At 46.4% G+C, this 14,352-nt stretch overlaps 1 protein-coding gene across 2 annotated transcripts in view; it reads right to left on the bottom strand.

The window, feature by feature from the left end:
* The window catches only part of Vwf (Von Willebrand factor), a 133,732-nt gene that overhangs the window by 1,039 nt on the left and 118,341 nt on the right, over positions 1-14,352 (bottom strand). For both annotated transcript variants that reach the window (NM_011708.4, XM_006505918.4), the window contains 7 exons: positions 11,685-11,795; positions 7,570-7,750; positions 6,837-6,877; positions 6,281-6,397; positions 2,816-2,914; positions 1,996-2,124; positions 1,509-1,548 (listed from right to left, as the gene is read on the bottom strand). In NM_011708.4, the coding sequence (NP_035838.3) occupies positions 1,509-1,548; positions 1,996-2,124; positions 2,816-2,914; positions 6,281-6,397; positions 6,837-6,877; positions 7,570-7,750; positions 11,685-11,795 (718 nt within the window). The remainder of the gene's footprint in view (positions 1-1,508; positions 1,549-1,995; positions 2,125-2,815; positions 2,915-6,280; positions 6,398-6,836; positions 6,878-7,569; positions 7,751-11,684; positions 11,796-14,352) is intronic.

The raw sequence follows: 14,352 nt of genomic DNA, 5'->3' as shown, positions 1-14,352 counted from the left end.
TTCCTGGTTCCTCAAATGCAGAGATGTCATTGCTACTGGGATTAGCTCACTGGACAGTACAATTTTAATTGCAGAAGGAACCAAGGCTCACTGTGTTTTTGTCATATAGACAGATGACAGTTGCTTTTATACAATTTTAAATTTCATGGACAGAGTAGTCATGTCAGACTATAACTATAACTAATGGACAATGAAGTAGCCACTAAATAGAATTAATATCAGCTCATGACTATATTTGGCTAAGAAGGCAAATGTCATGGTCACATTCATATTCATTTCCTCTGTAGAGGCTCAGGAAGGTCCTAAGAACCTTTGTGCAACTGTCATATTGAGAGTTGCTACTTCTATGTCACAAGCATGAGAGCATCCTTGTCTACAGTGGCCTTAAGAGCTGAAGCTCTGCTTGACTTGACTCAATGCCAAGTCTAAGGTCTAACACCAACTAACCACTCTGCCCTGAGTCATGATGGTTTTCCATCCTGGCATGGCTCCAAATCTAGGCCAGCCCTATAGACATGCTAGCCTGCCTCCCAACTTCAAAAGAATTCCATCTTAATGGGAAAGTCTTCCAACTGCACAAGAAAACAAATTTGGAGCCAATATGCAATGTTCTCTTGCTGTAGATTTCAATTCTTGAGCTTAGTTTATTTTCTTTATAAAAAGCTTACAGCCTCCTGAACATATTGGCCAATGAAGGGTCCTTATGGCTGGTTTTGTAGATAACAACCTCTTAACCAGATCCTAAGAACAGTATCTAGAAAGAGTGCATCTCCTCTAATAGCTTCCTGAATTCACATTCTTAAATGGTTCTGAAGGAAATTTGGAAAGAACCCCTCTCAGAGTGTTTCCTCCTTCTGCTGTTCAGCGATGGCCATCACTGGGCTGTCACAGCCAACCATTAAGAAAAGAAGAAGTGATGAAAGGAATTCATGCTTTTACCCTTCTCTAACTGCAACCATGAATTTATGAATCTAAAACAACACACTAAACTCAAAAAAAAATTAGTCTAAGCAAGAAATGTGTGACTTGTGCTCATGAACACAAAAATGGCCAGGGCAGATAGCGTCTAGTACACATCTCCAAAACCATCCAATTAGAGCCACCAACACTGTGTAACCACAGTGTTTACACTGTGTATCCAATTAGAGCCACCAACACTGTGTAACCACAAAGTCAAGAGGGACCAAGGTTGATGAAAATAAGGGCATAAACTTGGGCTAGCCTTATGAAGCTCCTTCATGATAGATATATGAACAATCAAGGATTCTAAGGTGCATAGAAGGCAAGAGATGGAGCAGGGAAAAACGTGTGATTACTTCAGGGTGATTGGTAGGAGATTTGAGCTGGGAACAGGCTGATGACAATCAGGAAGAGAAGGTAGTTGGCTGAATGGGTAAACATAATGACCAACTCATAACTAAGAACTAGTTTTCTGGAATAAAGTTGATTTCAAACAGTGATGCCTGGCCTTGCTCTGATGGACATGGAAATATAAGTAATGGACTCACATGTGTCACAGCAGGTGCCTGGAATTTTCACGATTTTGCCCTAAAAAAAAACCAAAAACAAAAAAGAAAAAGAAAGAAGGAAAAAGGCACAAATAATTCAACATGGACAAGTTCTCACATCAAATGAATTCCTGGCTCAGAACTCAGAGCTCTGAGCTGAAATCCCCACAGGTAAACTGCTTTCGCATCACAATTGTGAGCCAACTGACCAAAGTGGTCAGAAACTTCATTCTCAGAAAAAATTAAAATGGAGTCAATGTTCAAAGATCATGGCTTCCCTCCAGTGACCAACCATTTTCAAAGCATCCTATGTCTCAGAGAACTATCTCTTCTTCACCATTTCATTGACTCCTCAACTAAGACTGCTATGTCTTAGACATTGTGACATTGCATAAGAGCTGGGCTGGATGCTGCACAGAACGCCATCCTTAGAGTCAAACAGTGAGATCATCGAGACAAAGGCAGGATCTGAACTGCAGCTACTTACTCCTTCAGCCAGACACTTGTGTTCATCAAATGGTGGGCAGCCCGTGACCCTCTTCTCCCAGATGTACTCTCCTCTCTCGTTGACCCTGCACAAATGACTGTCACAGCCATCCTGGAATGTCTCATCTTGCTGAAAAGACAGAGGAGAGTAGGTAGAATAAATGCCATGATATTGTTTGGATTACAAAGCTACCATGGCCTTGACTCCTTTTGAGCTGCTAAAACAATAGAGACCTATAGAAGAAGGATGAGACCATATGTAACACCCTCTGCCCCACTCAGAGTACAGACTAGAGGTGGAGTCTTAGCTCCATAACTTATTTGTTATGAAGAGAGCTGCAGAAATATAAAAAGTCCTCAGACTATTCCAACCTTGTAAGTACTTACAAGAGGAAGACACAGTAACAGTAAACTGACTGATAACTTAGATGAGATGAACCAAGTTACCATCTCTCAGACCTACCAGATAGTTTCAGAAGTCACAGGTGGGTCTGCTCACCCCAACTGCTTGTCTAGTCCCACAGAGTCTCAGGCTACAGAAAATCTTTTTAAAAAACCCATCCAGATCATGAGGCAGACACCAAGGACATACTTGTCAGAAGGAGCAGAATGACAAGGCAGTCAAAGAGGACACCCTGTTGCCTTCCACATGTCACCTACCCTTTCTTTAGAAAATGAAGTGTGAAAAGAAACCAACAATGACCACAAACAAGTCCTTCTACTTAAAGAAAAGACACCCCCCCCCAAGAAAAGACACTCTCCCCCAGAGAGAAACAAGAAAGTGGAATGAGAGGGAACGCCTGAGTTCAGCTTATGCCCACCTTCAGGGTCATGATCCGTCCTCCTCTTAGCTGAATAGTGCAAGCTGTAGGCAAGCATCTCCCACAGCATTCACCCTGGCTCTTCTCTTCCCGATAGCCCTGGATCCAGGAAAGATGGCAGCCATGATTAACTTCCTACCTGGTTGACTTCTTACCTCTGCTATCCCACAGTTGCTCCCAGAGTGCAGCAGACATCCTAATTGAGCTAGATTTTGCCAGGCCTCACTCTTCCTTCTGACATTTCTTCCTTCCAACTGTGTGCATCTGGTCACGCTGTAGCACTCTAACTTATTAAGGGAGACCTCTCCACTGAGCTCCGAACTTACAAACCCAACTGTGTACTAGATAACTATATAATCATTGTCTTGGGACTCATTTCTACCAAAATGAGACTCCATTTTTCCCCTCCAAATACCACTCTTTCCTGGTTGTCTTTTATCTTGGCAAATAGCCTCATGACCTAATCACTCACACTAGACATCCGGAAGTTATCTTGACCCCTCCATCCATTGTTCTCAGTGCTTCTGCCACAGCCATTACTAAGTCTTGCCAAAAATGCATCCCATACTCATCCACTGTCAGTCATGCTCACCCCTTTCTGTCACCGACTCCTCGGAGTCACCATCATCTTCCTCTGACTCTGGCAAGGTCTTATTTTGTCTCCCTACTCTGCCCTTGCCTCCTCCCATAGGTTACCGCACTCCATTAGAATGACCTTCCTACAACTTATCCAGCCATTGCACTCTCCAGCTTAGGATCCCTTGAGTGCAGTTCTGGTTCTAACAGTGACACAGGAGCTTGTATTTGATGGACCACACACACACACACACACACACACACACATACACACACCTTTGGATAACAATGGCAAATGGTTGACAAAGAATAAAACAACTCTTAAAGGCAAAATCAGAAATTAATTGTTGGTTACTTGACCTTAAAAGGCAGGTGCTGGTAGCACATGCCTTTAATCCCAGCACTGGAGAGGCGGAGGCAGGTGGATCTATCTCTGTGAGTTCGAGGCCAGGCTGGTCTACAAAGTGAATTCTAGGACAGCCAGGGCTACACAGTGAAACCCTGTTTTGAAAAAACAGAAAAGAAAAGAAAAGAAAAGAAAAGAAAAGAAAAGAAAAGAAAAGAAAAGAAAAGAAAAGAAAAGAAAAGAAAAGAAAAAGGAAAAGAAAAAGAAAAAGAAAAAGAAAAAGAAAAAGAAAAAGAAAAAGAAAAAGAAAAAGAAAAAGAAAAAGAAAGAGGACTCACTGGCCAGGCAGCCTAGCCTAACTGATGAGATCACAGGGAGAGGCCATGTCTCAAAAACAGGCTGACAGCTGGCCTCTGGCTTTTGCACGCACACACATACACATACATACACACACCCCTTTGGAGACGGGGTGGGGGGGTGGGGGGAAGGATGGTGAGGAAGGGAGAGAGAAAGGGGAGAAGAAAGAAAGAAAGAAAGAAAGAAAGAAAGAAAGAAAGAAAGAAAGAAAGAAAGAAAGAAAGAAAGAAAGGAAGGAAGGAAGGAAGGAAGGAAGGAAGGAAGGAAGGAAGGAAGGAAGGAAGGAAGGAAGGAAGAGAGAGAGAGTTCTGTGGGGTTGCAACCCTTGCCATTCTCCTTTTCATTTGGCCACCTGTAGTGACCACTGAACTGGAGCCATTCTCTGGGGACCAGAGGACGTGTGACAAAATCTTTGACACTCTAGCGTCTGATGCCTCTAAGTCTAGCATTCGGAAAGCTAAGGTAGGAAAACATCTAAGGTTTTAGGCTAGCCTGAGCTAGTGTGTACGACTTTATCTTGTAATCCAGGGGAGGGGATGACCGCTACTCAATCAGTTTTAGCACCCAGATGGAAGTCTCTGCCAACATGAAGGCCCAGCGTCAGTAAGCTTGCCCAGAAGTGAATTTAAGCAATTTGCTCCTCGTAAATCAACCTATGAACTTGATGTGCCTTCTGGGGGTTGGACATAAGAATGGAGCTCAACACAGAGGCAGGGAGTCTGGGCCCGGGGCCAAGAGTACCACTTTGAAATGATGCTGTTGGATTTTGAAGATCACGAGGCAGTGCTTCAATCGTGAGGTTGAAACTGTTTTTTACAATGCATGCACAGTTCCTGGAAGGTACGCAAGCAAGGAAAATCAGAGGGAAGAAAAGAGGTGGGGGAAGCGCCGAGCAAATGTGAGCGACTGGTTCTGAGTCAAGCGAGGAAATGAAGCACGGCTTCCATCAATCAGGCCGACTTCATGGGAGCTTGCGTTCGGGCGTTCTTAGTGAGTTTGAGGAGAGCATAGGAAACCGTGTCCTGAGACAGAAAAGTGAACAGGTTTTCTTCTACCCAAGAGGCAAGAAAATCCTGTGAGTGGAGAAGTAGGGAGGAAGGGGCAGGGATCAGCTAAAAGGACAATGGGTGACATTCACGCACCAGGGAGGCAGAGCACAGCCAGGAATAGAAAAAGCAAAGAGGACTATAAAGGCCAAAGGAACAGAAAGGAAAGGGCAAGAGAGTAGAGAATAGAGAAGCCGTGTTTTTCAGGAGACAGGAAGGGATATGTATTAACATGGGAGTGTGTGAAAGAAACAGGTACCTTCCCCTCCTAACACCCCAAATAGGTATAGCCCCCATGGACCCGTGTGTTTGAATGTTTGGCCCATATAGTTTTTGCCCATATTAAGAGGTGTGGCCTGACTGGGGTAGGTGTGGCCTTGTAAAAGGAAGCATGTCACTGTAAGGGTATGCTTTGAGGTCAGGTTACGCCCAGCGAGTCCAAGGCATTCACATTCCACAGACCACTTAAAAAGTCCAAGGACAACTGCTACTTGTCCATGATCTTAGAAACAGGGTCTCTTCATTGCCCACCATACTACATGCCAGGAACTTTCCTGCCCCTGCCTCCTATCTCTCTGTAGGAGCAGCAATGAGACTGTAGACATGTTCTACTGCACGCAGTTCTATGTGAATTCCTGGGATTCAAACTCAGGTCCTCATGTTTGCCCTAAAAGAGCTCTACCCACTGAGCAATCTCCCCAGGCTCCTGATGAGCTATTGAAATGACTCAAATGTCTAACAATGAAAAGTGGATTGTAGGCCTTGGGCCGCATCCGTTTAGATGAAGATCATGTAGAGTCTTGCACATTGCAAAGGGTCTCACAAGTATTTCGTGACTGATTTTTTTTAATGTTTTCAGAGTACGGTGGTAATGTTTCTTAAAATATGATTTTAAAGATACAGAGTTGTGAGCATAGCATCAAAATTGAAAACATTGTGCTTAGTTTTAGAACACAGGAAGAAAATGCTAAAAATGTATTAAGACTAAATTGCCGTTATTTCTGAGGGATACAATTTGCATAGGTGTCCTGTCAGGTATTTCCCATAATCAGAACTAAGGCAAGATTTAAGGAACCCAGTGAGGTCCTATTACTTGACTTCCACAGTGACTCCAGGCCTCAGTCCCTCAGACCCTCTTACCATGGGGCAGGCCTCACAGGTAGTCTTCCTGCACTCCAGCTTGAATCTGGAGATGGCGTCTGTCTGCACGATGCAGCGGCAGGTCGTGCATAGGTCAACCATCACACTCTTCCCGGGCTGAAAACAGAGCCAGAGTCAGGCTTCCCAAAGGCCAGAGACTCCTTCAGCCTCTTCCCCTCAGGCAGCCATCACTGAGATGTACCCTCTGCTTCTGGTGGCCATTCCCTCTGCCCCCTACCTTAAATGTGGAGACTGTAAAAGAGATAGCCAGACAGTGGGAGAGGTGTGCAACGGAAATGTGTTCAGTGACCGTGACGTGATTCTATATGTACAAAAGGCATGCTCACATGCTTGGGGTATGGTCCAGGAGGTGAGTGAAGGGCAGTGAGCCCATGCCCTGAAGAGCGAGAAAGGTGGCCTCAGTGTGGATAGGAGACTGGAGATCCCTGGGAGTGGTTAGAAGGTCTCCAGCTTCCTTGCTTTTCTACCTTAGACTGCTCTGCCTACTCTTCTCACAGCATCCCCAAACCCATCCCACCACTTAGCTCCAACCTACCCCAATGATGGTGCCATTGAGCAGGCAGGCCTCCACAGGCTCTGGGGGAACAAAGCAACATGTGAGTGTAGACACACCCTCCCCAAACCTGATACCTAACCACATCCTGGCCTCCCTCTCCTGTCTCCTGACAGCTCCCCACATCTTACCCCAGGGTGTTGCATCTTCCTGCTTGGGCCACAGTGGCCTCTCTTCCCCTTTTCAACCAATATATCCAAACTATCCAACTCCTCACTACCCATCCCAATGGAAGTCGAGCCTCTGAGGCACTAGTTAGCTGAGTTCCTGGCTGAGGGGTGAATGGGTGACTTATTCTTTGGGCTTGCAAAAAAAATAGTTTATGACTTATTATCGCTATTTGTCTGTCTCTCTGCCAGCAGGGTTCTGGGATGGCAATGCCTTTCCTAGGTGACACAATATTGTCCTACTGAAAACACTGTCTCCGGCATCAGAGAAAGCTGGCCCAAGGAGAGACCGCCACTCACTCAGTCAGTATCATGAGGATTATACAAGGCAATAGTTAAAAAGCCATCGCTGGGCTCAGCCAGACACAGTGGCCTGCAGAAAGCTACCATTGCCTCCTCCTGTCTGTGTTCTCACTACTGCATTAGCAACAGATTTTGATTGTGCCCATTCTCTGAGTTGCTAAACAGGCAAAAAAGTCAGGGGTCTGGGGAGGAAAGAGTCCTGAAGGCAAACGCAGGCCCAGCCAGGCCTGGCCAGCCCAACTCACCACAGTGGCAGCTAGGACAGCACTCTGAGGTCTCACAGTTCAGTTGGAAGCCTGTGGGACAGGTAGGGACAGCCAGCTGTGGGCAGGAGATGTTCCTCTGCTGCACAAACACTGCATCCTCCACGCGGACACACTCGTTGACGAGGCAGGGGTTCTCAGGAACAGCCCACCGAGATCCAACCTGCGGAGCACAGAGGCCCTCAGACGTGCCAGGCAAGACAGGGCCCAACAGCTTTTGACAGTGTGCCGTTCTTGGGGAATGCCTTGGACTCTGAAAGTATGCTCTCATTCAAACTATAATTGAAATGGCAGGGTAATGTCCCCAGAGGGAATGGGGGGATCATTGCAGTAAGTCTAGGTCTAAGTTACCCTGACCAGATCCTAGCCCAGAGTCATGTATCCCCTACACCACTACTGTTAACTGGAGTAGTAGCATGGGGACGTCAAGGGGCATGCTCCCTGCCATCCTTAGCATTGGCTCTGAGATGAACCGAGAGATTAAGGACATTTCCAACAGCAGTGTGGGCTGGCACAGAACAGACAGCGAGGAAACTCCCCCTATAACCTGTTGCTGCTCTCCCTTGTACAGGGAAACAGGAAGCTTACATAGGGCTAGCAATCCCAGTCCCCAAACCCCGGGCTATCTGCAAACTGTTCCATAACTTTCTGAGCCTGCAGATGACTAGCCTAGCCTGAAAGTACTGGGTGTTGTTCCCATGGTGCTTTGGCGTCTTGCTCTCTAACGGCAGAGACAACTGAGAGACGAAATCATGGTTCAGAAAAATACGCAGGAGACGCACATCTGTAATCCTAGCTCTCCAGATGCTGAGGCAGAAGGATCACGAGATCAAGACCAACCTAGGATGCACTGACAGATTCTGTCAAAGAAAATGAAGAAAAGGAAAGGAAGGAAGGGGGGATATAAAGAAGGGAGGAAAACAAAGAAGGAGGAAAGGAGGGAAGGAAAGACAGAGGGGAAAAGGGAAAGCCACCAGAAGGTTCTGCCTGGAAAACCTATTACAATGAGTGCTACCTTGCTGGTTAGTACCCAGATTCCTAAGCAGCTGCATTTTGCTCTCCTCAGCTCTGACCCACTTCTCCTAACTCTTGCCCACCATTCTTTATACAGATATAATACAGAATGTGCCAGACACTTGAAGCCATTATCTTTGCCTCTGCATACCACTTGATACGTTTTGACCATGGGAGTCATTAAGGTGACCTTTCCCCTCCCACCTCTAAATGGTTCCTGATGTGATCCCAGTGGCAAAGCCCCAGGAAGACACCCAAGTCTTATAGGTCAGGTCAAGACCGAGGCTGAAAGAGAGCGGCTGACACAACCCCAGAGCATGCAAGCACTGTGTGGGTTAGGCTGCGTGAGCCATGCTGGAGATGAAGAAGGGGCAGGAGGACTGAGTACCATAGGGACCAGCACTTGATCTCTAAAATGGAGCAGCCTCTGCTCTGAGCTGGGCCTGTGCTTGGGGACTGGAGGGTGGGGGTGACAAAACTGCCTCAGTCAAGGATAAGTGAGATTCAGAAAAGCTAAAAGCAATTGAGGGAGGGGCACACAGACAGAAAATCCACGGGTAACTGAGTCATGAGGGGGTGGTGGACATCTGGATGGGGAAACTAAGCTATTCCATTACCCCTGAGGAGGAGAAAGACCTGGGTAGGAGATGACCCCAGAGGGACAAGACACAACCTTCTCCTTTCTTTCTCTAAGACAGAGTATAGTCATCCTACTAGAAGGATACAGAGGGAAGGACTCATAGGCACCATGCATTCTTCTAACCTTGCCTCTGAGAATCTCTGGATTTACACTATCAACTCATCCTCTCTAACTGGAGGAAAAGAATTGTTCTTATTCTGACATCAGAACTACGATTATCTAGGAGACAACCCTCTGTGGTTAGTAAAATGACTTGAACATGGCATGGTGGTACACACATGTAATCCCAACACTCAGGAGGCTGAGGCAGGATAATGAGTTTGAAGACAGCCTGGAATACATGGTAAAATTAACATCTCCAGAAAAGAGGGGAGACAGCTCTTGTTTGCCACTTGTATTTGTGCTGTGTCCAGCTTTCCTCTAGAAGCTTCTTGTTCAAGCAGATGGAAGATTAATGCAGATGCTCATAACTGACCAAAGTGCCAAAAGTAATGACGGCAGAGTGCTCAGCCCTAAATGAGACAGTTAAAGTGCCCCTCCACTGCTCAGGGATCATCACAGAAGAGTGTCAGAAAGAATGTGACATCCAGAGGACTGGGAGTGGGGAGGGGGAGGGGGACCTTTTGAACACAACATGCTGCTGTTGTACTCATGAACTCGCAGCTGAGGCCATCTGCACAATACCAGCACAGGATTGGGCCCCTCAAACCCTCACCATGGACTGCAGGGGGGGGAGGCAAGAGAGGCATGACTTGTATAGCAATTTCCTCCCAGATAAAGCTTTCATCTGAGAGGGGGTCTTTAAGAAACAGGATGTTGTAAGAGGAGGCAAAACATATCATCCAGCAGGGAAGCTCCTTAAACTCAGTAAGCAACTCAGAAGTCTTCAGGAAGTTTCTGAAACTGACCAGAACCGCTAGGTCTCTCCCTCTCCAAAGTTGCATAAGCAGTAATGACTACTCAGAGATACCCTCAGACAATCTGAGCTGCCTAAAAGAAGCTAACAAGAGCTGAGTTGCCTTTAAGAGGCAGAGACCAACCAAGCTGCATGGAAAAGTCTCAGACCAACTGAACATCTTAGACGAGACACTCTCCAGCCCACTGAGTTGCCTGTAGGCTGTGCGGTGAGCTCCAGGTTTCCAGCTTTTGTGAGCTGTCACTGATGCTGGGGTGAGCTTTGCTGATGCAGCTGCCTTTGAAAGGTTTCTGCTTCTGTAAGTAACCCCTCGCTACATTCCTGTAATTCCAATAAAGCTCATTGGTTCACCAAGGTAAAATTTAGTGTCCATACTTTGGTCTATCTTGGTTTCCATTCTTGAGTTAATAGATGATGGCTCCTGTCTCTCCAGAAATAGTGTCACAGAAGAAAGCCCGTGCAGCTCTACACACCCTGAAGGGCCGTGGGCAATTAACAACTGTAGGGGGAAGGATGGCCTTCCCTCCAAGGCTGTAGCTACTGATAGGCTGGCAGCTGGTATTCTAAAAAATAGCATCCCATCTGTACCAAGGACAGAAACTCGAATTGACTTCAGTAAACCAAACACACAGAGAGAGAGAGAGAGAGAGAGAGAGAGAGAGAGAGAGAGAGAGAGAGAGGCATGAAAATAGGAGGGAGGCATATTAAGAAGGGCTCTGGTGGGTGAGGGGAGAGGAGAGATGAGAACAAGACATGACACTGACTAAAATTCATTCTATAAATGTACAGAACTGTCAAAGGATAACAATAAAAATAATAACTTAAGGGCAATGGCTCGCTATACCATCAGAAGTGACCACCTGGGGATCACAGCTGACCAAGCTGCTGCTCTGAGTTCTTGGAAGGAATTCTGCAGGCCAGAGGAGACAGGAACGACCGAACAAGAGAGAGGGGCCCACGACCTAACAAAACGCTAAATCTAGACCTGCGAAACCAGCTGAGGAACTTTATGAATTGACTGTTTGGTTCCTTGAAGCGTAAGTTTCTCCTCTTCTCTCACACCATCGGGAAAGTTTCTACTGAAGTGAATTCAAAAGTTCAAGGCCTGGGCCAGTATAGTATAGAGCAGTGCTTATAGCCCCATGTAGCCTGATGGACCACCGTACAGGATATGGACTATCATACAGGATGATGAGACCATACCCCTTAAGCAACCACTGAGGGACTGCATGACTTCAGAGTCACCATGAACAAGAGGCCTTAAGTCCCTGGGAGTCTACAGATCTCTCAGGGAAGCCACTAGGCTTCTCCTCAAATCCACAAAATGGGAAGTCTGAGACAGTCTTAACTAGTTCCTAAGGGGTGTAGGAATCCCACAGCGGGGACTCAAACCAACAGCTGTTTACACTCCCTGTAGAGAAAGCAGACAATGAGGGCAGGGGAGTACTCATAGTTTGAACTGCAAAATGGACTCCCCGGCTGGAGGGCAGAACCCTCTTCTCCTTCCTCCCTGTGACCCAGACCTACACTTTTCCAGGAAGAGTGGGAATCGCCCCGCAGTGAGCCAGCCACCACCTTGCAAGCAGAGGGCAGGCACCTTCCACAGCACTCGCCTTCGTGGAGAACATAAGAAAAACCCTGAAAAACAAAAACAAAGAAAAAAAAAAAAAAGAAAAGCAGAGTGTAGGCCAGACCAGCAACTAAGAAACAGACATTCTTACCTGAGCTTCCCATTTCCCGAGCCCTGGGGAGGGGATGGATAACCAAGACAGTTGGGCCGGATATTTTCATCTCTGCTGTCCACCAGTCATGAGTCCTAAGCTAGGTCTTCACAGGCTGAAGAAATCAATCCGCCCTCCCAGAAGATTCCACGTTGAGACCGATATCTAATCCAGGTGACTATTAAAGACAGTCCAGCGTTCATTTAGAAGCACCTAGTGAGTCTGACCTCTGCCCTGGCCAAACCTAGGGCTGCTTGTTGACAGCAGGGAACTCTCAGGGTGCCTGGGATCTAGTCGTTGATTTGCAGGTGAAGGCCTGCACAAATGAGTATCTTGATTCTAGCACTGGCCAGCATGTCTAATGCTTTAGCTCTTAAATGTCCCCAAATTACCATGTTATTCCCAAGCCTGTGGCACTACTGTGTGCTGGTAGAAAATTTTGAAAGTAGAACCTAATGGAAGCAAATTGGATCATTGAGGCTGTGAGCTGGAAGGAGAATTTTGGACCCCAGCCTGCCTCTGCACCCTCCCTCCATCCCTCCCCTCTCCTGGCCACCATAAGATGAGCATCTTTGCTCCGCCATACACTCCCCACTGTGATATTCTGCCCCACTATGGCTTGGAAAGTCAGGAGATGAATAGCCACAGACTGAAACCACGGGCCAAAATTACCCTTTACTCTAGGTCAGTGTTCTTAAGTACTTTGTCGTAGCAATGGAAAGCTAACACACTAATTTGCAGAGGTAAGAATCCTTGCCATTTACCTAGTAGTTTAAATAGTATAGTATCTATTACAAAAAAAAAAAAAGAAAAAGAAAATTGAGGTGATCAAATGACAGAGACTGACCTTCCCTAGAGAACCAATCAGAGGAGGCCAGCATCCTGGGAGTTTGTCAGTCCATCTTGTATCTACAAGATCCCTAGTATGGCCAAAGTATTAAGGACTTAGATTAAGAGGCTGGAGGGACGGCTCAGTGGTTAAGAGGACCCACATTTGATTCTCTGCACCCACATGGTAGCTCAAATCCATATGTACCTTCAGTTACAAGGCACCCAATGCCCTCTTCTGGCCTTCGGGGCCACAAGGAATGCATGTGGTGCACACACATGGATCACACACATAAAATAAAAATAAAACTATTTTTTGAAAAAACTCAAGATTAAAAACCCTCCTCTGAATATTGTAGAAAGAATGACATTGACAGTGTGGCTGAGTCTGGAGCTAAGGAGAAAGAACCCAGGACAAGGCTTTACCCTGGGGCTATGTCCTTAAGAGAGAAGGAACAGCTGGCTGATCCAGATGGCATGGATGCCAAGCATGTGTGATTCCCCAGGCACACTCAGGAGCTGTGTCAAACCTGAAGAGGCACCAACGCTGCCTTCCCTGGGGGAGTGCAACCACCCCAGAGATTCAGCTCAAGTTCACACCATCTCCGTGGGACTTATTGGCATCCCTACCCACGTCACGGCAGTGCGCAGTGAGCTGTCCCTAGCCTTTTATCAAAAGAGACTCAAGTCACTTATTGTGTAGAGATGAGGTTCACAGTGTTGTGGAGGAGCTGACAAACTAGGATAATGCACTGTACACACCTTCCACTACAAACAAGGGCATTCCAGATGCCATGAAAGAAATAGAGACCCCAGGGACGCCTGAGGAGAATTAACCAATGCCTTGAGACATCTGGTATACCTCTCTCAAGAAGCCTCTCTAAAAGTGCTGAGTCATCGGGATGAATATGCTCCTTTATCCTTTTGATGCACTTCACACTGTGAATATTACACATGATTCTTAGCTATGTTGATCCCAGAGACCCACTGGCTTCTCATGCCCAGACGCCCAGCCATGCTACAGAATTTCCCTTTCTGAAATCTCCCTGCCAAAAATCTCAAAAAAGCAAAACAAAACCAACATTTCCCTCATCCCTTGTCTTTTCAGTTATTCCACCAAACTCTCTAGTTTATATGTATCCTGGCATGCTTCTCAGACCCTTCACCTCCCTCTCTTTTCCATCATGTTTTCACCAGCTTTCAAATTAACAGAAGTGAGTCTAATAGTCACCCAACCTGCAGACATTCACCACTGAAAATAAAATGCCTAATGTCCTTAGCAGGACAATCCTAGAACCATGATTACCATTGCTGGCATGCAGAGGGAAGACATGGGATCCAGGACCCTTGGCCCCTGCTGAAGCTAGCTATCTGAGGGTCATATGCTGAAGACCTTGTCCTTCTTCCCAGAACTACACAAGCCTGTGTGCTGTGGGGATATAAGTTACTTCTGTGTAGTTGTGATCAAAGTTACCCCTGGCAGAACAGGAAGCATAGGGGTAGCCTCAAAGACACATCCCCAATTCTTCCAGGCAGGCCCTACTTTCTAAAATTTCTACCACCACACAAACAGCTTTACTACCTGAGAACCAAACATTCAACACAGAAGTCTATGAGGACAATTCATATTCAAACCATAAAATCTG

The sequence above is a fragment of the Mus musculus genome, chromosome 6, assembly GCF_000001635.26.
Source record: "Mus musculus strain C57BL/6J chromosome 6, GRCm38.p6 C57BL/6J".
In the NCBI taxonomy this organism is placed as follows: domain Eukaryota; kingdom Metazoa; phylum Chordata; class Mammalia; order Rodentia; family Muridae; genus Mus; species Mus musculus.
Note: the sequence above shows the minus strand (reverse complement) of the source record. Positions and strands in the feature narration are given on the sequence as shown.